Source organism: Hemiscyllium ocellatum, chromosome 18 (assembly GCF_020745735.1).
Source record: "Hemiscyllium ocellatum isolate sHemOce1 chromosome 18, sHemOce1.pat.X.cur, whole genome shotgun sequence".
NCBI classification, from domain to species: Eukaryota; Metazoa; Chordata; class Chondrichthyes; order Orectolobiformes; family Hemiscylliidae; genus Hemiscyllium; species Hemiscyllium ocellatum.
The window spans coordinates 59780925-59806730 of record NC_083418.1 but is presented as its reverse complement, the minus strand read 5'-3'; the positions used below and the strand labels follow the sequence as shown (position 1 = coordinate 59806730).

The 25806-nt window shown below is 43.6% G+C and overlaps 1 protein-coding gene across 1 annotated transcript in view; it reads left to right on the top strand.

The window, feature by feature from the left end:
- LOC132824314 (coiled-coil domain-containing protein 73-like) overlaps positions 1-25806 on the top strand; it is a 128741-nt gene that overhangs the window by 670 nt on the left and 102265 nt on the right. Inside the window, exon 2 of the mRNA XM_060838660.1 lies at positions 7007-7165. Coding sequence (XP_060694643.1) covers positions 7007-7165 — 159 coding nt within the window. The remainder of the gene's footprint in view (positions 1-7006; positions 7166-25806) is intronic.

Sequence of the window (25806 nt, the reverse complement as noted above, 5' to 3'; positions counted from 1 at the left end):
TGGATTGCACCAGTGCTTCACCATGTGATGCTGTTGCCAATTGACTTTGCATGAGGTCAAGAATCCATCTAATGGATTGGACCAGGGTGCATCTCTGAGCTTATGATTTGCTTTGCAAGGGCTAATTCACTTTGTGTCTACTTGGATACTTAGAGGGTCACTAGCATATCTTGCCTTGGTTTTTTGCACTTTGTCATTTAGAGCTTAAAAGCTTACAGTCCTTTCGTCTTACCATGTTCAAGATAGACTTGAAGCAAGGCAATTTTTCAAGGTTGTCAGTACTGATCAGTCAAGGTGAACATTTTGCAGGAAAACATTGTGCTATCAGTGTCACATGTACAGTGTGTGCCAGCAGTTTATGCAGCAAACACACTTCTATCAAATAACCATGTCTCAAAATCTAAGGGGAAATAGTCTTCCATTATGACAAGGCAAACTATGGTCATATGAGGGTCCTGCCATGGTTAGTCAAGGTAGTGTCCAGTCTCAGTCCAAGGGCTTGGATAGGGTCTGTCATCTGCTGAGGATCAGGGATACTGTAATATTACAATCCAGGGTGTATGCCACAAACAGTCATGGTCCACTGCAGCCAGTCTGGGATTTGCAGCTCACTTGAAATGGAAAGTGGCTTTGTCCAGACCCAAAATGGACAGTGTAAGTGTTTTTTCTGTCTGGGTGTGTGGTGACTTGTCTGTGCTATCATACCCTTAAAGGAGGAAGTGCATTAATTAGGCACTTTCACAGTATGAATTGAAAACATTCACGTTCATAGTTCCTTGAAAGTGGAGTCCCAGATAGATATGATAGTGAGGAAGGTGTTTGGCATGCTTATCTTTATTGGTCAGTACACTGAGAATAGGATTACAGCCTTTTTTGCTATAGGAAGGGTATTGTGAAACTTGAAAGGGTTCAGAAAAGATTTACAACGATGTTGCCAGCGTTGGAGGGTTTGAACTGTAGAGAAAGGCTGAATAAGCTGAGGCTATTTTCCCTGGAGGTTTGGATCCTGAAGGGTGACCTTATAGAGGTTTATAAAATCATGTGTGGCATGGATATGGTCTATAGCCAAGGTCTTTTCCCTGGGGTAGAGAAACTAGAGGGTATAGGTTTAAGTTGAGAGGGGAGAGATTTAAAAGGGACTTAAGAGGCAACCTTTATCACACAGCGGGTAGGGAATGAGCTGCCAGAGGAAGTGGTGGAGGCTGGTACAATTACAACATTTAAAAGGCATCTGGATGGGTATATGAATAGGAAAGATTTAGAGGGGTATGGGCTGAGTGCTGGCATGGGGCTAGGTTAATTTAGGATATCTGGTCGGCATGGATGAGTTGGACCGAAGGATCTGTTTTTATGCTGTACAGCTCTATGACTCGTGAAATGCATGCAGTGTCCAACTGTGGGATACAAATGCTGGTTTTAAGCAATCTTGACTGTGCCATTGGTCATTACAGATTGATTATAGTCACCTCTATGAAGATGAAATTATTGCAAGTGATCTTTAAAGTTTTGCCTGCCAACCATTATTCACAAAGACAATCCAAGATCTCATAGACTGCGAAAGGGCACTGTACCTTTTAAGAGAGTTAAAAGTTTCAGCACCAAGTGTTCTGTAAAAAGATACAATGTACCATGTATTCCAGCTACTGTGGTAGCTCGGGTAACTGCTTGCCTAGAAATGACTACACAGGTTCGAATTAGGCCAATCAATTTAAATTATACTCCAACAAATACCAAACTCGAATCAAGTTTGAATTTAGTGTATTGACATTCCTAAAAGCCAAAGACACGATCCAATGCTTTGGTGATATAAGACTGGGGAAAATTGAACATTTGGGAGGAGAACTGCCAAGCTACCAGCATGTAAAGACTGTCTGAAAAATAGCTCTCTTAAATATTACCTTTATTGATCAGTAACCTATGAAGCAGAATCCCCAAGAAGAAAGAAAAGACAATAGAAATTCAGAGAAAACTGAAAGCTGCCTGGTTTTGAGCTAAGAAGTTTTGTTTGGTAAATTGTAATCGGGAGTTTTATTGGATTAGTATCATAGAAACAAAGGTAAAAGATAGGTTAGGGAGGAGTTGTAAAGAGTTGTTAGTTACTTATTCTCTGTTATACTTTAAGAAATAAAGTTGTTAATTTTGACTTTAAGTAGTTCTTGGCCTCTCGAATTTTCACAGATTACTGCACAGAATAAATCTTTTCTGTGTTGCTGGTTTACAGTATGTAGGAGAGTTTACCTCGTGTTGTAACAGACACAAAGCTGGTTTCCTCTCACTTTGAACTGTTCATGGTATAGTGGTTAGTGAAAAATGTTATGAGATTGCAAAGAGATCTTGTTCAATTGGGTCAGTGGGCTGAGGCATGGCAGATGGAGTTTAATTTGGATAAATGTAATGTCTTGCATTTTGGTAGAACAAACAAGGGCAGGACTTGTACAATTAAAAATAAGGTCTTGGGTAGTGCTATGGAACAGGGCAACCTCGGGGTTCAAGTACAGATTGTTCTGCTATCACACGATTGATGAATTGGGCACACCATTTATAAAGCGAAAACTTTTACAATGTGAGTTAGTTGTAGCACGATTACATCACCAACACTTTAAACACTGTTTCTAAAGCATGATTTTTCTGTAATGCGAGGTTGCATAAGAACGCAACTATTGCATTATAGAAGAACTACTTGTACATAATTCTTTGAAATTTGTCTTATGTGTAGACAGGATGATTAAGAAAGCATTTAGCATAATTGCTTTCATTGTTCAGACCTTTGAGTATCGGAGTTGGGATGTACAAAGTTAAAAGTCACACAACACCATGTTATAGTCCAACAGGTTTAATTGGCAGCACTAGCTTTTGGAGCGCTACTCCTTCAGGTGGTTGTGGAGTATATGATCATAAGACACAGAATTTATAGCAAGAAGACCTGGATTGTTTGTTGAGTCTTCCATCTGTTAGAATGACCATGTTGGTTTCAGTTCTTTCATATGTAAATTGTAAAACTTTTTTAAAAGTTACATTCTCAAGTGAACTTTAGCAATTGGTGTCATGTTGGCCCAGGTAATTTATTGAAGGTGTGAGCTTCCCTGTGTAAGATTGTCTGTGCCACAATGGTCAGACTGATTCCAATCTAAAAAAACGGTCAGAATCAGTCTGACCATTGTGGCACAGACAGTCTCACACAGGGAAGTTCACACCTCAGTGCATTATCTGGGCCAATCAATTGTTAAAGTTCACTTGAGAATAAAACTACTTTAAAAAAGTTTTATGATCCAGGTATTTTTCAATATATATTGTCAGTTACATCACACTGTAAACTTTTGGTATAAATTCTGTGTCTTACAATCTTATACTCCCCAACCACCTAATGAAGGCGCAGCACTCCGAAAGCAAGTCCTTCCAATTAAATCTGTTGGACTATAACCTGGTGTTGTGTGATATTTAACTTTGTATATCCCAGTCCAACACTGGCATCTCCAAATCATGAGGAGTTGGAATGTTATGTTAAGGTTCTGTAGGATGTTGGTGAGGCTTCTTCTGGAGTACTGTGTCCAGTTCTGGTTGCCCTGTTATAAGAAGGCTATTATTAAGCTGGAGAGTGTTCTGTTTATTTTGGAATTATGGTCAACATAGGGTCTATTTCCATGCTGTATGACTCTTAAGTATTTCCTGACATGTTCTTATATGTCTCTTGGATAATGTATCAACTTGGGATGGCATGATAAGGTATCAGTAATCATGCAGTACTTGGAATATACTATTGTATTTGTGTGACATGGTTTGTACTGCATGTATCTGGATAAGTTCCCTCATACAATCATAGATGTGTACAGCATGGAAACAGCCCTTGCAGTTCAACTCGTCCAAGTAAACCAGTTATCTTAAGCTGATGTAGTCTCATTTGCTATCATTTGCCCATATCCCTCTAAACCCTTCCTACTCATGCACCCACCCAGTGTGTAAGTCATCTGGATCATCCGTACTGCATCTTAGAAGATTATACCAGGTAACCTGACAGCTTCCATGATGATTCTATCCTTGAGAACTCACATGTTCCTACTCTTTTGGTTAGAAAGTGCTGGATGCTTTATACAGATGATTACTGAGAAACGAGGGCTATTATGGCTGACAACTTGCAACCCCTTGACTGTGGTTAAGCATGAAAGAGCATTGCAGTGTTGGGTTTAACAAGCTAGATAGGACCTCAATGACATGTGGCTCCAATAGATGTGACCTGAGTGCAATGATCATCAATTTTCTGCAAATCTGTTGTTGCTTCAAGGGCAAATGGACCCTATGTGTTCCCAGAAGCAAATGCAGCTTTTCTTTGGATTTTCTTTTGTATTTTTTTTGTTGAAAAAATGTGAATGTTTTCAGTTTGTTGAAGGCTTTTCAGTTTGTGATACTTCCATATTGATCAGTGAGAAGATATCTTGCTATGCTGGGTATTTGGGAAAGAGCAGCAACCATTTAAACCAAGTAAAATTTATTGTCAGGTGCTGTGCTATTCCCCATTATCTCCACCATGAATATGTTCTTAACATTCTCAAAACTGTACCCTGTTTTGTAAATCATTCTCTCTCGTCCCCTACTGGCACATCTGCACATTCCCTCAAGATATCATCTTCTCCTCCAACTCAGAGGAAAAAGCTACAGATCCCCAGAGGAAGCTCTGGAACGGTGACCTTCTGCACCCTCTACCAGTTCAGGCACTTAAAACTTGTGGGAATTCAAGCTCAGGAGGGTGAACCTACATCTGGGCAAAATAATTTCAAAGTATTAGGGCTCCCTAGCCACAAATGCTCCCAGAGTCAACCAAGGCTACCAGACTCCAATGTAAGGCAGTGCACCCCAGCTCTGGCCACCAGGATTGCATATAGCCATAAAAGGAAGAAAGAAAGGAAGAAGGCCATGTTCTGAGGGTAGCCATGATGTGGAGATGCTGGGGTGGACGTCTAACTTTCTGAGGATATGTAGTTGCTACAAATGACACTTCATTGTAAGTACATCATCCTGTTTGTAAATATATAGTCAGTTCTTAACATCCGCTGCATGAACAAGTGTCATTTTAGCTGCAAATATAAGAATAAGGTGCAGAAGTTAACTATGGCTAGAGCCACATGTCGTAAACCTGTCTGAGTGATAGCTGTCCTTTCCGAAGAATCCATACTAGAATGAAACTTTGTCATAATTTGTTGGTGTGATGACTTCCAACTTCTGGTAAGTTAAATTTATTAAACCGCCTGAATCACATAGAAAGTTCAACACGTTAAGCTGCATTTGCAGTTGGAATTATACTGTGGATGCTGGCCTCAATAGCAACAAAGCAGTCATTGAAAGATCACTTCATGCAACCTAGATTCACAAAGAACTCCTTCCTGCTTTGCTTTGGCTGATGCTGCTAAATTGTAGAGTGCTGAAGATGCTCTTCTGTCTGATGAACATTTTCATGTTCTTAGCTGGGCTGAAAAATGTGTTGCTGGAAAAGTGCAGCAGGTCAGGCAGCATCCAAGGAGCAGGAGAATCGATGTTTTGGGCATAAGCCCTCATTCCTGAAGGACTTATGCCCGAAACGTCGATTCTCCTGCTCCTTGGATGCTGCCTGACCTGCTGTGCTTTTCCAGCAACACATTTTTCAGCTCTGATCTCCAGCATCTGCAGTCCTCAGTTTCTCCATGTTCTTAGCTGGTACAGTGTTGCCGTTGTTTTAAGTCCTCATCATCCATTGATGTCCTCGAGTTGTGTGGAGCAGAGATTCTGAGGATCAAGCAATGTCCTCTGTCTTGATGCTAGTAGTCCAAAGCCCCAGTCATGACCTGAATGGAAATCCTATGATTCTGAGTGGCCCCCAGTGGATAAGGTTGCAATGCAAGAGTGCTACTATAGCAGGATTTTTTTTAGATTAGATTAGATTCCCTACATTGTGGAAACAGGCCCTTCAGCTCAACAAGTCCACACCGACCTCCAAAGAGCAACTCACCCAGACCCATTCCCCTACATTTAGCCCTGCACCTAACACTATGGGCAATTTAGCATGGCCAATCCACCTAACCTGCACATCTTTGGACTCTGGGAGGAAACCGGAGCACCCGGAGGAAACCCACGCAGACATGGGGAGAATATGCAAACTCCACACAGACAGTTGCCTGCGCAGTAGGGCCCATCTTCACTTTGACTGAAGATTGGTGGTACTGGGCTTCCTTTTGCACGTTTCTTGTTCATTTATGTAGTAGCCCTGACTACAGTGATCACATAGACATCCACACATTCTGTGTCTGGATCCATTGGGCATTGTTCAAATGAGCCAATGTGGATCAGCTCATTCCTGATGAAGGGCTCTTGCCCGAAATGTCGATTCTCCTACTCCTCGGATGCTGCCTGACCTGCTGTGCTTTTTCCAGCACCACATTCTTGTCCCATATCAGAAACAAAACAGCTGCTTAGCAATGTGACCATTCAGTAATTGCAGCACACAGAAATGACATTTGAACAACTTCCTCCAAACACTGGGACATGGAGTCCTCTGATAAGGAAGTAATTGATTTGCCTTTATGTGGTAATCGCACATCATTATCCTCAAGCTCTCAAGTCTTTTACTTCCTTATGATGTGTGTTTTAAGATCTTTTAAAATTGTGTTTTATATTTAGCTTTATTTTTGTTTCCATTTTTGTGTAATAAAACTGCTGTTTCATTGTTAAGCAAATCTTAAATCTTGTGTGCCTATGTTTCAGTGAATGACCATTAATAACTTACTGAGACACACAGGAAGTCAGCATTCACCATAATTAAAAACTCTTCAAAAACTTTGCTTATCTCCTTAATTTCAAACTACACTTGTAAACAAAAATCAAGGTAGTTTTTCTTTGCACAGTTGTACTTCAGTTTATCACACGACATTACAAATAAGATTGAATTGAGTGACATAATGCCTTTTTGTATTAGATTCTGAACATTAGTCTGATTTATTGTTTAAAACTAACAGTAGGTAAAACTTTTCTTGTTGCACAGATGGATATCAAAACGAATCTAGTTTCCAATGACTCAAAGTCAGAACTATGTACTACATACGACTTTCAGAATTCTGATACTGCTGGACTTAGGTCTGTTCAACAACTAGAATTTAAAACTAGCCTTCTTGAAGCAGTGGAAGAACTTCGTTTTCGTCGTGTGAGTGAAATATCTTTGTTTTAGGAAATAATAATACTTTGTCTTTTGCTGTTTATTTCTTTAAGGCATACACTTACATACTAAGTGAAACTTGTTACTAATTTCCAGCTGTTGCTTAAAGTTCTTAATATTTGAAAGCAACTAATTTATGCAGTAGCAAATTGATAATGCAAATAAAACACTAAATTTGAATATCCTTTATTTGGCTATCACAGGATCTATGTGTGTGCATTTACATGTGGCATTGTTTTTTGGAAAAAGCCAAAAGTAGAATTAAGATCTTGTGCCCATTATTTTGAGTGTTATGTTCATTTAGCAATATATCTTCATATCATATCTATTGAGGTTTTATAGTTTCTTGTTTTATTATTGATGGAGGCTCATTGATGCCATTCTTGCTTTTGGGTCAGAGGGCTAAGATCAAACACCAATCCAGAGATTTGAGCATAAAATCTCGGCTGAAACTGCAGTGCTGTACTGCTGTAAGCGCTATTATTTGATTATGACATTAAAATCGAAGTATTGTCTGCCCACCCAGGTGGGTGTAAAAGAAATGAATGATGATTTATTGTCACTTGTACTCGACAATGAAAAATACAGTAAAATACAGTGAAAAGCTTCAACTATTACCACAATCCAGTGCTATTTGAATATTTTAATAAAATTAATAAAAAGATAAAATTGGAAGAAAGTCCATCTTCGTTCTGCACCTCCACCATGAGCCCTGAGCCAGCTGACCACTGACACCTGCACTGAACCCACCAGTGTCAGAGTCCTCACTGTTTAGGCGCCATCTATGGACCCATTTTGCTGACAGACATTGAAGTCAGCAGATGCTGGAGATCAGAGTTGAGAGTATATTGCTGGAAAAGCACAGCAGGTCAGTCAACATCCGAGCAGCAAGAAAAACGACATTTTGGATCGCAGCTCTTCATCATGAATGAGGCCTTGCTGATGGGCCGCTGATGTCATGTACCTGTGATAAACCCACACTTGCCCTGCAACCAGGGGACCCTGGCTCCTCTGCCGCCACCTTGCCAATACCTAAGACACACTGGCTCCAGGCCTATCACAACATGCTGCCACCATGCCAATAACCAGGAGTCCCCACTCCAGACCTATTGCAGCTAGGAGACCCTGGCTTCCCTGTTCTGGTCTCAACAAGATTCCCGCTTCGGCGACTCTTCTCCGTGATGTCACTTTTTCCGCTGCTGATGTAGCAGATGAAGTGAAAGAAAGAAGACGAAAAGAGTGAGGAAACAGCTGTCTGGAGCAGTTGGGCCCTGGAGTCTGAAGTCAAGAGCGTAGTGCTGGAAAAACACAGCAGCTCAGGCAGCATCCAAGGAGTGGGAGAAAAGACATTTCGGGCAAAAGCCCTTCATCAGGAATGAGGTTATGAGTTGAGTAGATGGAGAGATAAAGGGAGGGGGTGGGGCTGAGGGTAAGGTAGCTGAGAGTCCGATAGGTAGATGGAGGTGATGGTGATAGGCCACAGAGGAGGGTGGAGTGGATAGGTGGGAAGGCAGACGGACAGGTCATGAGGTTGGAACTGGGATGAAGTGGGGGAAGGGGAAATTGGTGAAATCCACATTGATGCCGTGTGGTTGGAAGATCTCACGGCAAAAGATGAGGCATTCTTTCTCCAGGCATTTCTCCACCCCACCAACCTCTGTATACAGCGTATCATCCGCCATCATTTCCGCCACCTCCAAACGGATCCCACCACCAGGGATATATTTCCCTTTCCTCCCCTATCAGCGTTCCGCAAAGACCACTCCCTTCGCGACTCCCTCGTCAGGTCCATACCCCCCACCAACCCAACCTCCACTCCCGGCACCTTCCCCTATAACCGCAGGAAATGCAAAACTTGCGCCCACACCTCCTCCCTTACTTCTCTCCAAGGCCCCAAGGGATCCTTCCACATCCGCCACAAATTCACCTGCACCTCCACACACATCATCTATTGCATCCGCTGCACCCGATGTGGCCTCCTCTATATTGGGGAGACGGGCCACCTACTTGCGGAACGCTTCAGGGAACACCTCTGGGACGCCCGGACCAACCAACCCAACCACCCCATGGCTCAACACTTTAACTCTCCCTCCCACTCCACCGAGGACATGCAGATCCTTGGACTCCTCCATCGCCAGAACATAACAACACGACGGTTGGAGGAAGAGCGCCTCATCTTCCGCCTGGGAACCCTCCAACCACAAGGGATGAACTCAGATTTCTCCAGTTTCCTCATTTCTCCTCCCCCCACCTTGTCTCAGTCGATTCCCTCAAACTCAGCACCGTCCTCCTAACCTGCAATCTTCTTCCTGACCTCTCCCCCCCCCCCCCCCCCCACTCCGGCCTATCACCCTCACCTTGACCTCCTTCCACCTATCACATCTCCATCGCCCCTCCCCCAAGTCCCTCCTCCCTACCTCTTATCTTAGCCTGCCTGGCACACTCTCCTCATTCCTGATGAAGGGCTTATGCCCGAAACGTCGAATTTCCTGTTCCTTGGATGCTGCCTAACCTGCTGTGCTTTAACAAGCAACACATTTTCAGCTTCAACAATTTTAGGCTTGAGCAACTTCTCCCATGTCCTTACTCCAATCCGCACATGCTTGGCTTTGTTATCACATGGGCTGCTACTGCAAACAATCCATTGTCAGCCACCAATTGTCCCCATTAACAACTATTTATTCTCCTAGGCTGACCTTTAATATTCCTTTATCTGTCCAACTGCTTTTTTTTCTCTATCTGGGCTTCATCTAATGCTATTGTTTACTTCTCTCTCCACACCCCACCCCATCTTTAGCAAATGTACACTGATCTTTCCTGCACTACAGTCAGTTCTGAAGAAGAGTCATTGGACCTGAAACATTAATTCTGCTTTCTCTCCACAGATGATGTTACAATAATTTCTAATTTCCAGCATGTTTTTTTCTTGTCACTTTTTTTTGGGGAGATGAATGATGTTGGCAAATTGCTGTGTATTGTTAGTAAATGTTGTGTTTCTGTAAAGTAAGCTTCGGCATTTGGCCGAATGAGCGCACACCAACCCTCCAAAGAGCATCCCACTCAGATCAACCTGTAACTCTGCATTTCCCATGGCTAATCCACCTAGCCTCCACCTAACCTGCACTTGTTTGAAGTGTGTGAGGAAACCCACGCAGACACTAGGAGAATGTGCAAACTCCACACAAGCAGTCCCCCCCGTGGGTGGTGTTGAACCCAGGACCCTGGCACCGTAAGGCAGCAGTGCTAACCACTGAGTTGAGGTAGATGTTGGTACTACAGATGCTGGAGATTAGAGTCAAGATTAGTGTGGTTCTGGAAAGGCACAGCATCTGAGGAGCTGGAAAATCGATATTTCGGGCAAAAGCCCTTCATCGGGAATCCTAATTAGATTAGATTAGATTCCCTACAGTGTGGAAACAGGTCCTTCGGCCCCACAAGTCTACATTGACCCTCCAAAGAGAAACCCACCCAGACCCATTTCTTTCTTGTCCGAAACATCGATTTTCCTCCCCTTGGATGCTGCCTGACCTGCTGTGCTTTTCCTAACCACTGGGCCACTATTCAGCCTGCGGTATAATAGTTGTTTTGTCATGTTGTGGCTGTAAGGTCATTGGTCTGGCCACTTTTAGAGTAATGCATTCAATTCAGCTGTAGGAAAAGCTTCAAAAAAGAGCTACAAGGATGTTGTCGGGATTGCAGGGTTTGAGCTATAAAGAGAGGTTAAAACCTTTGGGGCTTTTTTCTCTGGAGTGTCTGAGGCTGAGGGTTTGTAAAATCATAGGGGTATGGATAGGGTGAATAGACCAGGTCTTTTCTCTGTGGTAAGGGAGTCCAAAACTAGAGAACATAGGTTTAACGTGAAAGGAAAAAGATTTAAAAGAGACAGGTTTTCTTCTTTGGGATTGCTTATAGTCTGAGTAGTGACAATTACTTTTATTTCTTCCATTCTTCACTCTTTTCTCTCTTTATCCAGTCTCTTCCCACCTACTTAAATGACTCTTCTGATCCTCTAATGATTTTCTGGTTTTCTGGCCCTAATTGCTCCCATCCACACTAGACATTTTGTCTCCATACCATCATCCCCTGTAGGCCATAGAGTCATAGAGTTATACAGAACGGAAATAGACCCTTTGGTCCAACCCATCCATGACACAAATATCCTAAATTGATCTAGTCTCATTTGCTTGCATTTGCCTGTATCACTCTAAACCCTTCCTATTTGTTTACCCATTCAGATGCCTTCTAGATTATGTCATTGTACCTGCCTTCAACATGTTCTCTGGCAGCACCTTCTATTCATATACCACTCTCTGCATGAAAAAGTTGCCTCATAAGTCCCTTTTAATCTTTCCCCTCTCACCTTAAACTTATACCCTCCAGTTTTTGACTCATCTACCATGGGGAAAAGACCTTGTCTATTCACCTTATTCATGCCCCTCATGATTTTATAAGCCTCTGTAGGTCAACCCTCTGCCTCAGATGCTCTATTCCGACATTGAAGTTTCTGAACCTGCCTCAGATAGAGTTTGGTGGGGAGGAAAAGGCGGAGGTGCAACTCTGGGGATAGCAGCTACTCATGGGCTCGGGCTAATCCAGAGCAGGTGCCTCATACCCCTCTTGCTGGTCTGATAATTGGCCATGGAGCCAAAGCTGCTTGTCCTGACCTTACTTCCCCTTTGCAAGCTGAAGGTAGATATGGGACCTTGAATGGCAGTTAATTGACCACTTAAGGGCCCATAACAGGCCTTGCTTGCCTTGTGATATGGAGGACGTCATGAATTGGCAGAGACCTGGAGGGCTGGCTATTCTCTTTATTTTACAAACCAGCCTTCAAATATGTTGGTGGTAGGTGGGATATAACATGCATTCCCGGATTTTTGGTGCTAAGCGAATGGACTTGATGCGTGCTGTGCGATCTATGGTACTTGAAGGGAATAAAGGGAAGAAGTGGAATAGAATTAATTTAAATGGTTGATCAAAAATCTAGTGCAGAATAGAAGAATGGCCTCTTCTATACTATGTGGTTCTATGATGTTAGGTCACAAGCTACCAGTATTAAAACAGATAAGACAGATTGAAACAGACTTGGGTCTGTTCTCATTGGAAAGAGGAAGGCTAAGAGGGGATTTGATAGAGACATAGAGTAAAAAGTGAGGTCTGCAGATGCTGGAGATCAGAGCTGAAAATGTGTTGCTGGTTAAAGCACAGCAGATCAGGCAGCATCCAAGGAACAGGAAATTCGACGTTTCGGGCCGGAGCCCTTCATCCGGCCCGAAACGTCGAATTTCCTGTTCCTTGGATGCTGCCTGACCTGCTGTGCTTTAACCAGCAACACATTTTCAGATTTGATAGAGACATACAAGATGATCAGAGGATTAGATAGGGTAGACAGTGGAAGTCTTTTTCATGGTGGCGCCAGCTTGTACGAGGGGGCATAACTACAAATTGAGGGGTGATAGATTTAAGACAGATGTCAGAGGCAGGTTCTTTACTTAGAGAGTGGGAAGGGTGTAGATTGCCCTACCTGCAATGTAGTTAACTCAACCACATTAGGGAAATTTAAACAAAACTTGGATAAGCACTTGGATGATGGTGGGATAGTGTAGGGGACGAGCTGAGAATAGTTCACAGGTCAGCGCAACATCGAGGGCCGAAGAGCCTGTTCTGCACTGTATTGTTCTATGTTGTAAGATGCCTGCACATTTCAGATAGACCCTGGCAGCAGAAAGCATATTATTAACTGTGTGCAATAAATTGTGTTTGCATGGTTCATTGAGTTCAAAAAGGACTGCAGACCAGTTCAAAGTTGTAACCCTCATTAAAGTTGAGTGTAGTTGATCATGCTTGCAGGTGGCTCTACTTGTCAATGATAACAACATTGCACCTCTTGAGCAGACCCAGACTGATCTGTACTGGAGTGGGAACTTTATGTTGCTTCTTAAAATAAACCATTTAACTCTGTATAGTGCTTTCTTGACAGTGGCCCTAATTTGTGCATTATTCAAATAATCCCCTTAGATTTGCCTTCCTTTGAATCACAAACTTAAAAGTTTTCCTTCCTTTGTTTATATTCCTTATCGAGAGGTAAATTAATTTACTTTTCAGTCTCAATCACACTCATGATATAGATAATATCAGTCTAGGGTTTATTTATCATAGAACACCGGTCCTCTTAATTTCTGATGTGAAGCTTCAAGAAATAGACTGTATTCAATAATTAATCTGTGTCTAGCCTGCTCTTTGAGAAGAGCTTAACTCTTAATGAGAAATGGACTTAATGCTTAAAATGTAACCAAAGTGGTAAAAATTCTTGAATTATTTCATTTCTGTCTGTTGATAAAACACATTGAGGTACTTGCAAAAGCCTGGCCAATTCCACATAAGTCAGTTCCACTGTTGTAAATGAATTCATGTTGTATCAAGAGTTCCTTGAATGCCAAACTTAATGAAGTACAGACTTTTCTTATTACCTGGCCTCTAACTGGCATCTCCTGTGCTATTATCAGAAAGTTCTGTGAAGCTTTATTTTTGCTGAACAGCATCAAGAAAGTTTTACTTGGACCTGAATCGTTGACCTTGTAAAATACAGAGCAGAAATTGTTCATCATGAGTTAAGGATCAGTTATAATATCATACACAAAAGAGACCAGCATAAATTAAAGCAGTTTTATAGGATTTTGTCAACTTTCTTTCTCATAAAATATAGAAAAAGCATCTTAAAGAATGCTGTTATCGATATGATTTATATGTATTTTTTTCTGATGATCATGTTTTTACAACTGATGTTGTGTTGCCAAGAAATCATCTTAAGTTTACCCTTTGTTTCACCTTTTTTGCTGGGGCATTCTGTGATATCCCAATCAGAGTATCAAAACAGAGGAGTTTGTGAAGTATGGAAAGTATTTGGCTTAGACTCATGAGAAAGAGAAGATTGCTATTTTGTAGGAGGTAGATTGTAACCTTGTGGAAAACAGTAAAAGCATCAAACAAGAGTGTTTTTTTATAAAAAAAGCTTTCTCGACCTCAGCCAGCTACAGCCTGTCCCTAAATCTGTTCAAGGTCAAGAAGCAGAAAACCCTCCAACCAAAACATTCTATTTCGGAAATAACTTCTTGCAGCAAATAAAAATGTCCTGGCTGTATGAAGGAGTTAGAGAACATCACGAGCTTTTCATATGGTTTTCTCTTGGCATGAAGCACCTAAAATCTTTTCATGTGGTCAGAAACGTTCTCTGACCTAACTTCTTATGGGCATTTCTGTTAAAGAAAAATACTGCAGATGCTGGAAATCTGAAACAAACACAGAAAATGCTGGAGAAACTGAGCAGATCTGGAGAGAGAAACAGAGTTAACAGTTTGTGTTTGATTGGATCCCTGTTGGACTCAATATTAACCCTGTTTCTCTTTCCATCGATGTTGCCAGACCTGCTCAGTTTCTCCAGCATTTTCTACGTTTGTTTTGGGAATTTCTGTTCCTTGGACCATATTTGATCGCTGTTAAGTGAGGAGGATAAACCCATCCCTGATTTAATTTACATATAACATTACTTAAGTTGTGATACAGAATTTGGACTGGCGGCAATAATTTATGATATTATCCTTCAGCATAAGGAGCAAGCCAATTCGGACTGAAATGAGGAGGGATTTTTTTCCCTCATTGGGTAGTGAATCGTTGGAATTCTCAACTCTGCACAGCTGTGCAAGCTCCATCATTGAACATGTTCGAGGGAGATTGGTTAACTTTGGAATATGTGGTTGAGTTAGGTGATCAGCCACAGTCTGGAAAAGTGGAGCAGCTAAATAACCTAATCTTGCATTTATATTTCTAGCTGTATGTTTGTATGCTGATTTTCCTTGCTAAACAAAAGTACCAGAATTTTCCCAGTCCTTGAGTGGAGTGGGAAATTTGGGAGAATATGGCGAGAATGAAAAATGAGACTTTGACACCAAGTAGAAAATAATTTGCTCCTGGAGGTTTCAATGACCAGATGAAAATCCTTCTGGTCATTGACAAACTTATTGTCATGCTTTTGTTATCTCATTGTGAGCTAATCTTACCTCATTTCTATACAGTTTATGATTCTCTCAAGTACTGGTGAGAAACTGGATGCCACGGTTCCTGCCTTGAACATTTGAATGGTTACCGAGGATGAAGCCTCACTGGTTGTTTCTGTGGGTCTTTGTGCCCATTTTCATTTCTCAGCATCTTGTGGCAAGTTCTATGACTAGGATTGCCTCCACCCTTCATTCATGAAAGTTGGCATTGGCAAAATACCAGATTCACCAAGTCATTGTGGTTGATCTCCGACAGCTGGTACTTGCATTCTGGCTTCTCTACCTTCTCCCCATTGGTAGAGATTGTAGAAAAACATTGCCAGGGTGGGATGCATATTTGAGAATGCTGGCGGCCTTTCCTTGCAAGTGGGCCTGGTAGATAGATCCAGTGGATAGGAGGTTGGCCTTTGTGATTGTCCGGGCTGAGTTCACTACTCTCTGTAACTATCTCCGATCTTGAATGGTACAGTTGCCATACCAGGTGATAATACATCCAAAACAGAATACTCTCGATGGCACACCTGTAAAAGTTGGCGAGGGTATTCACTATCATACCAAATTTCCTTAACTGCCTGAGGAGAAGAAGAGACTTTGTTGGGCCTTTGTAATCAGTGCATCCACATGAAAGGTCCAAGAAAGCTTGTTGTGAATGATCACTACCTGGAGCTTGACACTCTCTGCTTGTTCCACCTCTGTGCTGTTAATATGTGGGCGGGGGGGGGGAGGGGGCATGAGTAACATCCCGCTGAAAGTCAGTAATGAGTTCCTTGGTTTTGCCTGCATTGAGAGCTAGGTTGTTCTCAGTGTAACATTTTTCCAGGTTTTCCACCTCTGTTTCATCGCCACCTGAGATTTGACAGTCTATGCCAGACAGAGAACAGCCAGGGAATTCCTAGAGGCATGGCATTCATCCACAAACTCCATTAACAGACACATCGACCTGGACCCCACATACAAACTACTACAGCTGAAACTGACACCCGGAAGCGGCAAGAACATCCATCAACAGACACATCGACCTGGACCCCACATACAAACTACTACAGCTGAAACTGACACCCGGAAGCGGCAAGAACAAACCACTATAAATACTGGAAGAAACATCAAAGCAGCGCTTCCACAGGAGGCTCCAATAGCACTGATGATGTTCCCTAGCCAGGGGACGAAACGTTTGTAGCGAAAACTTCCAGTTCGGCGAACAGAACCACAACAGACTATGGTGGTATTATCAGCATACTTGTAAATGGCATTAGTCTAGTATTTGGTGACGCAGTCATGACTATACAGTGAGTACAGTAGGAGGCTGAGAATGCACCCCTGGGGGGTTGCAGTATTGAGTGTTAGTGAGGATGAAATATTGTCCCCAGTCTTCACTGATTATGGGCTGTAGGTCAAGAAACTGAGGATCCAGTTTCAGAGAGTGGGGCTTAACCTGAGATCACTAAGTTTAGTAATCAGTTTCGAGGGGATAATAGTGTTGAAGGTTGAACTGTAGTCAATGAGTAGGATTCTTATGTAGCTGTTCTTGGTGTCAAGATGTTCTAGGGAGGAGTGAAGGGCAAGTGATATGGCACCTGATGTGGATCTGTTGGTCCGATAGGCAAATTGGAGTGGGTCAAGAGTCGTGGGGAGGCTGGAGTTGATTAATGTCATGACCATTCTTTCGAAGCACCATTGAGACGTGCTGCATGAGCCATCTTAGGCACAGGGATGATGTTGGCCCTCTTGAAACAGGCAGGCAGAGTGGCCTACTGCAGGGAGAGGTTGAAGATGTCCATGAAGACCTCTGCCAGTTGATCTGTGCATGTCCTGAGTGCACAGCCTGGTACTCTGTCTGGTCCCAATGCTTTCCTTGGATTCACATGAAGGAAAACTGATCTGACCTCTGTTGCAGTGACTGTTGGGTTAAGTTCGCTAGAACTTGTTGGAATAGGAGTTACCTTTGCTGAAATTCTGCTCAAAGTGAGCATAGAAGGCATTGAAACAATCTGGGAGGGATGTGTCATCGTCTGCTATCTTGCACTGTCTCTTTTTAGAACATGTAATGTCATTCAGTCCTTGCCATCGTCGCTGGTTGTCTTCTGAGTCTCTCGTTTGGATCGGTATTGGTCCTTGGCTGTCTTAATGGCTCTGTGAAGGTTATACTTGGATTCCTTACGTTTGATCTGAAGGCCTCACACCTGGTTTTTAGCAGGTTCTGTATGTCCTGATTCATCCAGGGTTTCCTGTTGGGGAACACTCAAGTTGACTTCCTCGGTATGCAGTCCTCCACATACTTGCTGATAAAGTCTGTGATGGTGGTGGCGTACTTGTCCAAGATACCTGAGGACTGTTTGAACATGGCCCAATCAGCTGATTCCAGACAGCGCAGGAGTTGATCCTCAGCCTGCTCTGACCAGCACCGGATCTGTATCTGTGAGGGGGTCTCTTACTTGAGCTTTTGCCTGTAAGCCAGACGAAGAAGCACGGCATTGTGGTTGGAGTTCCCGAAATGAGGGCAGGGGTTGGTGGAGCTGTAGGCATCTTTCACAGTGGTGTAGCAGTGATCTAAAATGTTCGGGCTCCTAGTGCGGCAGATAATGTTCTGGTAGTACCTGGGCAACAACTTCCTTAGATTGGCTTGATTGAAGTCACCAGTTCCAATAAACAGGGCCTCGGGATGTTCCATCTCCAGGGTGTTACTGGTGGAGTACAGCACAGAGAGTCATAGAGATGTACAGCATGGAAACGGACCCTTCGGTCCAACCTATCCATGCCGACCAGATATCCAAACCCAGTCTATTCCCACCTGCCGGCTCCCGGCCCATATCCTTCCAAACCCTTCCTATTCATATACCCATCCAAATGCCTTTTAAATGTTGCAATTGTACCAGCCTCCACCACATCCTCTGGCAGCTCATTCCACACACGTACCACCCTCTGCGTGAAAATGTTGCCCCTTAGGTCTCTTTTATATCTTTCCCCTCTCACCCTAAACCTATGCCTTCTAGTTCTGGACTCCCCAATCCCAGGGAAAAGACTGTCTATTTATCCTATCCATGCCTCTCATAATTTTGTAAACCCCTATAACGTCACCCCTCAGCCTCTGATGCTCCAAGGAAAACAGCCCCAGCCTGTTCAACCTCTCCCTATAGCTCAAACCCTCCAACCCTGGCAATATCCTTGCAAAACCCTTCTGAACCCTTTCAAGTTTCACAACTTCCAGAGCTTCCTCAATCTTTGCTTGTGGCAGTATGTACAAAGCATCTCAACCTTGCCTTGTTTCTTACCTGAGACAGAAAACCAGACTGTACTGAACATTAGAGGGACTAGACTTGTTGCAACATGGCACTGTGGTGTAACACTGACAGCATATGCCTGCAGCACACTGCATGTGCTTCAACCAAGTGACCATGCTTGCAAGCGATTAGTATAGCAGCGGTAAACTCCTGTGGTAGATAGAAGGAGTGGCATTTTATGGTGAGGGATTAAAGGTTTGGGGAGCAGTGGCTGCTCAGGGTTGCAATGTCCGTGCACCAGAAGTTCTTGGTGATAAAGAAAACCTCTCTACCTTTGTCTTGCTTTGGGACGCTGTATGGTCCATACGATGGATAGAAAAACCATCAGCTTGAAGTGTGTAGTTGGGAACGGATGGGTTGAGCCAGGTTTCTGTGAAGCAGAGTGTGCAGCAGTACCGCAGTTCACACTGGAAGCTGAGCCGTGATCTGAGTTCGTCCATCTTGTTCTCCAGAGATTGTACATTTGCTAGGAGTAAGCTAGGAAGGGGGATCTTGAAACCATGTAGTTCTCAGTCTTACTAGCAGGCCAGCACACGTACCCTGCTTACTAGCAGGTGTCTTACATTTGAGTGGTCTGGTGGAGTGGATTGTGACTGCTTTCAGTTAGGTGATCATTCCTCGGACCCGGTGAAGCAGGTAGGTTGCAGTTTAATTTTTGCAGAGGGTCTGCTTAGGACCCAGTGTAGCAGGTAACTTACTGTGTGGTTTTTTTTACCAGAGGGAGTTTGCTTAGGACCTAGTGTACAAAATATGTACAAAGTGACATGCACATACACATCTCATTCATCTACACAGGGTTCTCGGCATTCACACACTTTACCCATGCTTGGGTGCACACAGCATCTCAACCTTGCTTTGTTTCTTACCTGAGACAGAAAGCCAGGCAGTCTGTTACAGCTTTACTGAACATTGGAGAGGCTAGACTTGTTGCAGCATGGCACTGTGATATCGCACTGATGGCATATGCCTGCAGCACACTGCAAATGCTTCAATCAAGTGTCCACGCTTGCAAGTCTAAGGGGAGCAGTTCCTGGTTGAGTAAATGGGACAATGATCAGTCAGAGATTTCCATCACAATCAGGCTAGGGTATCATCTGATCTTAGTCCATGGGATTCACCTCATCAGTCCAGTAAATGTCAAGGGTGGAAATAGGGCGGAGGTTTATCAGGGGACAGACCATGCTGTATTGTAGTGATTAGAATCAAATATAAAGGTGGGACTGATACAAGTTGAGTTACGACCAGTTCTTGCAGGTTGCAAACTGTCGTCGTGTCACATGGGAAGGTGTGTGTGCGCGTGGTAATTGAGAGAAGATGTTGCACATATTCTTTCAGAGCACAGAGGTCTTTGACCTGCTTACTTTATTTTGTGTTCTTTCACTCTGGGGACACTGCCTTGGCCTGGATGACTATCTCCATTCAGACTGGCAGCTTTGAGTGCTGTGACCTCCTTTGGCAATCTTGTTTAATAATGGTCAAGCAGAAACCTTTGAATGCAGGTTCCTGGTTTGCATTGCTTGAACTAGCGTGCAGCTGGCGTTTAAATAAGGCACCTATGGAGGATCCTGGTTGTGGTGACCACCTCAAGATCAAACGGTTTTTCAAAGAGAGAGATTTTAAGCTGTATCTTAAAGGTAAATTAGAATTAGGTTTATTGTCACATGTACCCACAGGAATAGAGTGAAAAGTTTATAAGTTGCCACTGTACCATCCTAGGTACAATGGTGGCCGGGTACAGATTCTTAAGTACAAATTCTTAGGGAGAAAAATTAGAAAAATAAAGATATAAGATGTCCACTGTTACAGATCATAGGAATAAATTAGAAAACTAAGGAAATAAAAAGTTCAGAATAACAGTCCTTCCAACCCATGTCCACGCTGACATCTAGCCTCTCATCTGCACATGACCTTAATTCCAAACCATGCCGGGTTTCATCTTGAGGCTGGGAGACCACTCTGGAATCATTGCGAAGCCAGAAGTCCATGCTGAGGCTGTGCCACGCCGAAAGACCACTATGCAGAGCTGCTGAGAGACTGCCAGTGGGGCTATCAAGGGACTGTTGCACCGGGTCAGGAGATAGTTGTGCTAGGCTGAGAGGCCGCCATGCAGAGCCAAGAGATCAGCATGACAGGTCTGTGCTGAGGCCAATAGTTCAGGACATTGCTGAGAAGAAAGAAGGAAATAAAACACCAAAGAGAAGAAAAAGAAAAGAAACAGATGGAGCCAACGACCCTGGCTTCCGCCATCTTGGATCTGAAGAAACTGTTGGCAGAATGACTGGGTTTTTGAAAAGTTTCATTGTTTAGGGTTTAGATGTCTGAAGACATGACTGAATAGCATGTATCTGTGCCGTACTGTTCTGTAGTCTATGACCACTAGTTAAGGAGCAAAATAATTTGAGGTATGGAGTAGAGCTCAAGAATTCGAGGAATAGAGTTCCTGGAGAGTCACTGGAGTGAAGGAAGATACAAGAAGGAGGGATATGAAGAGAAAAGTTGTGGATGACAGGCCAATGAGAACGTAAAGAATAAGGGATTGGTGGACAGGTAGGCAATGACTTGCTGCCTGACATTTTACTTGCTCTCACTGCTGCCAGTTTGGATGATATAGAAGGCACCCAATGCAGTGCAAAAGGGGAGGAGCCAGTTTGCATGAAGTGAAAGTAGTTGAAGATTTGGTGACATGCTTTATTATAGGACTCTGGCTGAATTAAAAAGTAGATCGAAAATGGTTAAGTGGTTAGCTGGTAGCCAGCCAGTCAGTTTTGTGAAAGGGCAGCATGTAGTTTTTTTTAAACTGCTGTTGACCTTTTCTCCCTCCTCTTTCTGTTTTTGTAGTGACCACTAATTTTGCAGGATGACTGTGGGAACCTGCATCTACCAATCTGTTTCACCACAGAGCTGTCCTGTCCAACACTGACTATTTGTAGAAGTTGTTAATATTACAATTGCCTAAATATAATATGTGTACACCTTCAAGGACCAGGTTTCAATTTGCAACTAAGCTCAAATATTTGAATATCAGAACATAATATATCTGAGTGGCATTTTAGAGAAGTCTCTTATTTTCAGTGGAATTTGGTGGTTGAGAGTAGGAGTTGGGAAGTTTGTGCAAGCTTTGACCATTTCAACCCGAAATATTTGGGGCTTGCTTTTTTTGGCTAAGTATGAGTTGTGTGGGTTTTTGGAGAGATCTTACTAAATGAACCTTATTAGCTATCTACTCTGTCCTTATAGCGACCATCATGTCCGATTCTACCGCTCTCTTACCACCCGCCGGACCTAGAACAAGTTGCCACTGAGCAGATATCCACAGAAAAATTGGTATCCTTAACACCATGCCATCTTTAAAAGGATAAGCACTAACAATCTGAAGTTGCCATTTTCAGTCGAGGAAGTTTTCTGAAGATGTTGGAGAAGGATATGGCACCACGATTATCTGACGGGGATCTGGAGTTTCTGGTCAAGTGGGTTGTGCAAAGGAGAGGAGTCCTCTTCCGAAAGGACTTGCAGCAAACGTCATGCTGCCAGTTCCTGGCAGCCTATTCTGGATTTCATTTAGATGAGTGCTGTTTCTTGGGTGCAGAGGAATAGCCATAGTGCCATAAGAAGGTCAGCAATCTTTTCAGATGTGCCAGGGCAAGTGCTACACTCTCTACAGTGACACATACACAGATATGCACATCCACACCAGTGTCTTGCTGTCTCTGTGAACAGATTGGTGACTGTGATGGAGAACCAGGTCAAGAACGCAGTCGGCTGCAGAGTTTCATACACTTTCACTTCATGGCCTAGCCATTGGTCCTAAGGTCTGAAGGCATGGTGACAGGGGAACCTGGTCAGCACTTTAGGTGTTCCTTCTTCAAAAGGAAATAGAGTAGCAAGCAAGAGGCACTGATCCAGAGGGAAAACTATACACATGTCCATCTTAAGTATCCATAGGACTGACCATGATCCCATGAGTTTCAGAGATGTGGAACCCCTGAATGTGATCATCTTGATCGGATGCTTAACAGTGACTCATCTCCCAATTGATATCAAAGACTGCTCTTGACTTATTGTGCCAGGAACCGGATTAATGACTGTCTTCTTGGCTTTATTCCCCCAAGAAAAGCAAGGCTACTCTTGGATTATGTCCCGAGTTGATGTTTATTCATGCACAACATGAAGGATCAAGTGATGAGCACCCTACATTTGCAGTCCTCACTTTTTGCTGAAGTTATCAGGTACCCACAATGATTTTCATGTTGTGATTTCTCTGTCTAGTTTCTTTGGTCCATTTAGTAAGATAGGAAGCTGAATATTAGTGAGGCAAGTTGGGCTATTAACAAGGTTTAACAGGCAATAAACCCCTTTCATTAATAACTCACCATCACAGAATGAAAGATTTGCCTCGCCACTCAACAAATCCATAATGGATGGAGTAAGATGCTTCCAACATTGAGACAGTCCTTGCTGGAATTGTCCAATTGTGCCAAAATCCTCACTAACCCACTTTTCCCAGACTCTTTAAGGTTCTGTCCATTGAGTGAGAACTTGTTGCGGCTTGAAAATAATGAATTCTCATATTTCCTCTTTCTTTCTGGTGAGACCTGCCACTCAGGCACTTGACTGACCAATGATGCATTTTCTATTGGCATTGGGGACACTAGGGCCCGAAGTTCTGCCTGCTGAGAGCTGCTGGTCAATCAGGTGCCACTGGAGGAGGCATTGACTACTACTGGACTACCTGAAGCTATCGATTGAGAAGGGATACAGGCAGAGGTGATGGTGGAAATGGGGTTTGTGGGGAGGTAGGGGAGAGAGGTGTCAACTGCACGTTGGGAACTACGTGAAGATTTATTGGCATATTTATTGTAGGATTCTAACTAAAGATGTAAGTAATTAGGAGATCTTTTCTTTCAGCAGTACCCTTTTGTTTGGGAGCCAGTGAGGTCATTGAGATTTGCTTGCAAAGCTCTTCATGTGGTGGCCTTATCAATGTTGCGTTAACAATACCAGCAATGGGACGATGAGATTCTGAAGAGAATATTAATTAAATGAATTAATTAATGGGTTTCAATTAACTTGAAAGCATTCAGAAAAGGTTTAGAAAAATGTTGCCAGGGTGGGAAGGTTTGACTCATAAAGAGAGACTGAATAGACTGGGGCTATTTTCCGTGGAGCATCAGAGGGTGAGGAGTGACCTTTATAGGCCTTTATAAAATCATGAGGTGCATGGACAGGATAAATAGACAAGGTCTTTTCCCTGGGGTGGGGGAGTTCAGAACTAGAGGGCATAGGTTTAAGGTGAAAGATTTGAAAGGGACCTAAGGGGCAACTTTTTCACATAGAGAGTGGTGCGTGTATGGAATAAGCTGCCAGAGGAAGTGGTGGGGGCAAAAATACTGCAGATGCTGGAATCCAAAGTAGACAGACAGGAGGCTGGAAGAACACAGCAAGCCAGGCAGCATCAGGAGGCGGAGAAGTCGTTGTTTCAGGTGTAAGTCTTCTTTAGGACTGGTGGTACGTGTAGAGGGAGCTGCAGATAAAGGGAGTGGTGGGGACAGGGTGATAAAGTGGGGATAGGTGAAGACAGACTGAGGGTACAACCTGGTTGGTCAATGGGAGGAACGAATCCGGTAGGTGGCTGGGAAGAGTGGAAGGGACAGGGAGGGGCTGGGAAGGGAGTTAAGGGAAGGGAAGGGAGGTTTTTTAAAATTGGAGAATTCAGTGGTGAGTCCTCTAGGCTGTAGGATGCTCAGGCAGAAGATGAGATGTTGTTTTTCCAATTTGCGGTTTAGTTCATGCAATGGAGGAGGCCAAGGATGGTCATCTTGGAAAGAGAGTGGAAGGGGAATTAAAATGGGCTGTGACTGGGAAGTCTGGTTGGCTCCTACGGACCCTGCTGAGATGCTTGATTAACCATTCCCCAAGTTTACATTTGGTCTCCTTGATGTAGAGAAGACCACATCAGGAGCACCTGATGCAGTAAACTAGGTTGGAAGAGAGGCAGGTGAACCTCTGTCTCACCTAACAGGACTGTTTGGGGCCCTGGATCGAGTGAGGGGGTGGTGCACTGGCAGGTTTTGCATCTTTTCTGGTTACAGGGGAGGGTACCTGGGGTTCAGGGGGATTGGTGAGGAGAGTGGCACAAACCAAAGACTGTCAAAGAGAACAGTCCTTGTGGAAGAGGTGGGGATGAGAAGATGTTCTTGGTGGTGGGGCTTAGTTGGATTTGTTGGAAGTGTTTAAGGATGCTGCATTGAATGTGGAGGCTGGTGGGGTGGTAGGTGAAACAAGGAGGATCTCTGTCATTATTGTGTTTGAAGGGGAGGTTTAGAACAGTGGAATGGGAAATGGAGGTGGTGTGGTAGAGGCTGTCTGGATGACAGAGGGAGGAAAAAACCATGTTTGAAATAGGTGGTCATCTGGGATGCTTGGGAGTGGAATGTGGTGGAGGCGGAGGAGTTGGGAGACTGTGATGGAGTTCTTACAGGATATTGGATGGGAGGAGGTGTAGTCCAGGTAGTTTTGAGTGTCTGTGGGTTTGTAGTTCATGTCCATCTGGAGACTGTTGCTGGAGATGGAAAGGAGAGTCAGGTGTCCAAGATGGGCCAAGTGAAGTTGAGGGTGGAGTGGAAGTTGTGGGCGAAATCGATAAACTGGTTCAATTCAGCCTGGGTGCAGGACGCTGTGTCGATGCAGTCATTGATGTAACCGCAGAAGAGTTGGGGCACAGTGTCTGTGTAGCTATTGAAGAAGGACAGTTTGACATATCTGATAAAGAAGTAGGTGTAGCTGGAGCACATCTGAGTGCCCATAGCTACCCCTGGATTTGGAGGAAATGGGAGGAGTTAAAGGAAAAGTTATTAAGGGTGAGGACCAGTTCAGCGAGGTGGAGGAGGGTATTGGTGGAGGGGGACTGGATGGGAATGTTGGAGAGAAAGAAGCAGAGGGCCTGGAGGCCATCTTTGTGAATTATGGACGTTCATACTGAAGATAAAGCGCTAGGGACTGGGAAACTGAAGTTACTGAAGAGATGGAGGACGTGGTTGATGTCGCAGATGTAGATGGGAAGTGCCTGAACCAAGTGCATGAACCAAGGGGGAGAGGATTGAGTGGAGATATGAGGTGAGTTCGGTGGGGCAGGAGCTTGCTGAGACGATGGGTCTGCCGGCATAGTTGAGGTTGTGAATCCTGGGGAGCAGGTAGAACTGGGCAGTGCGGGGCTGCAGGACTGAGTGTGGAGGCAGTGGAAGGGAGATCACCAGAGGCAATGAGGGCACGTACAGTGCAAGTGATTTTGGCATGGTGG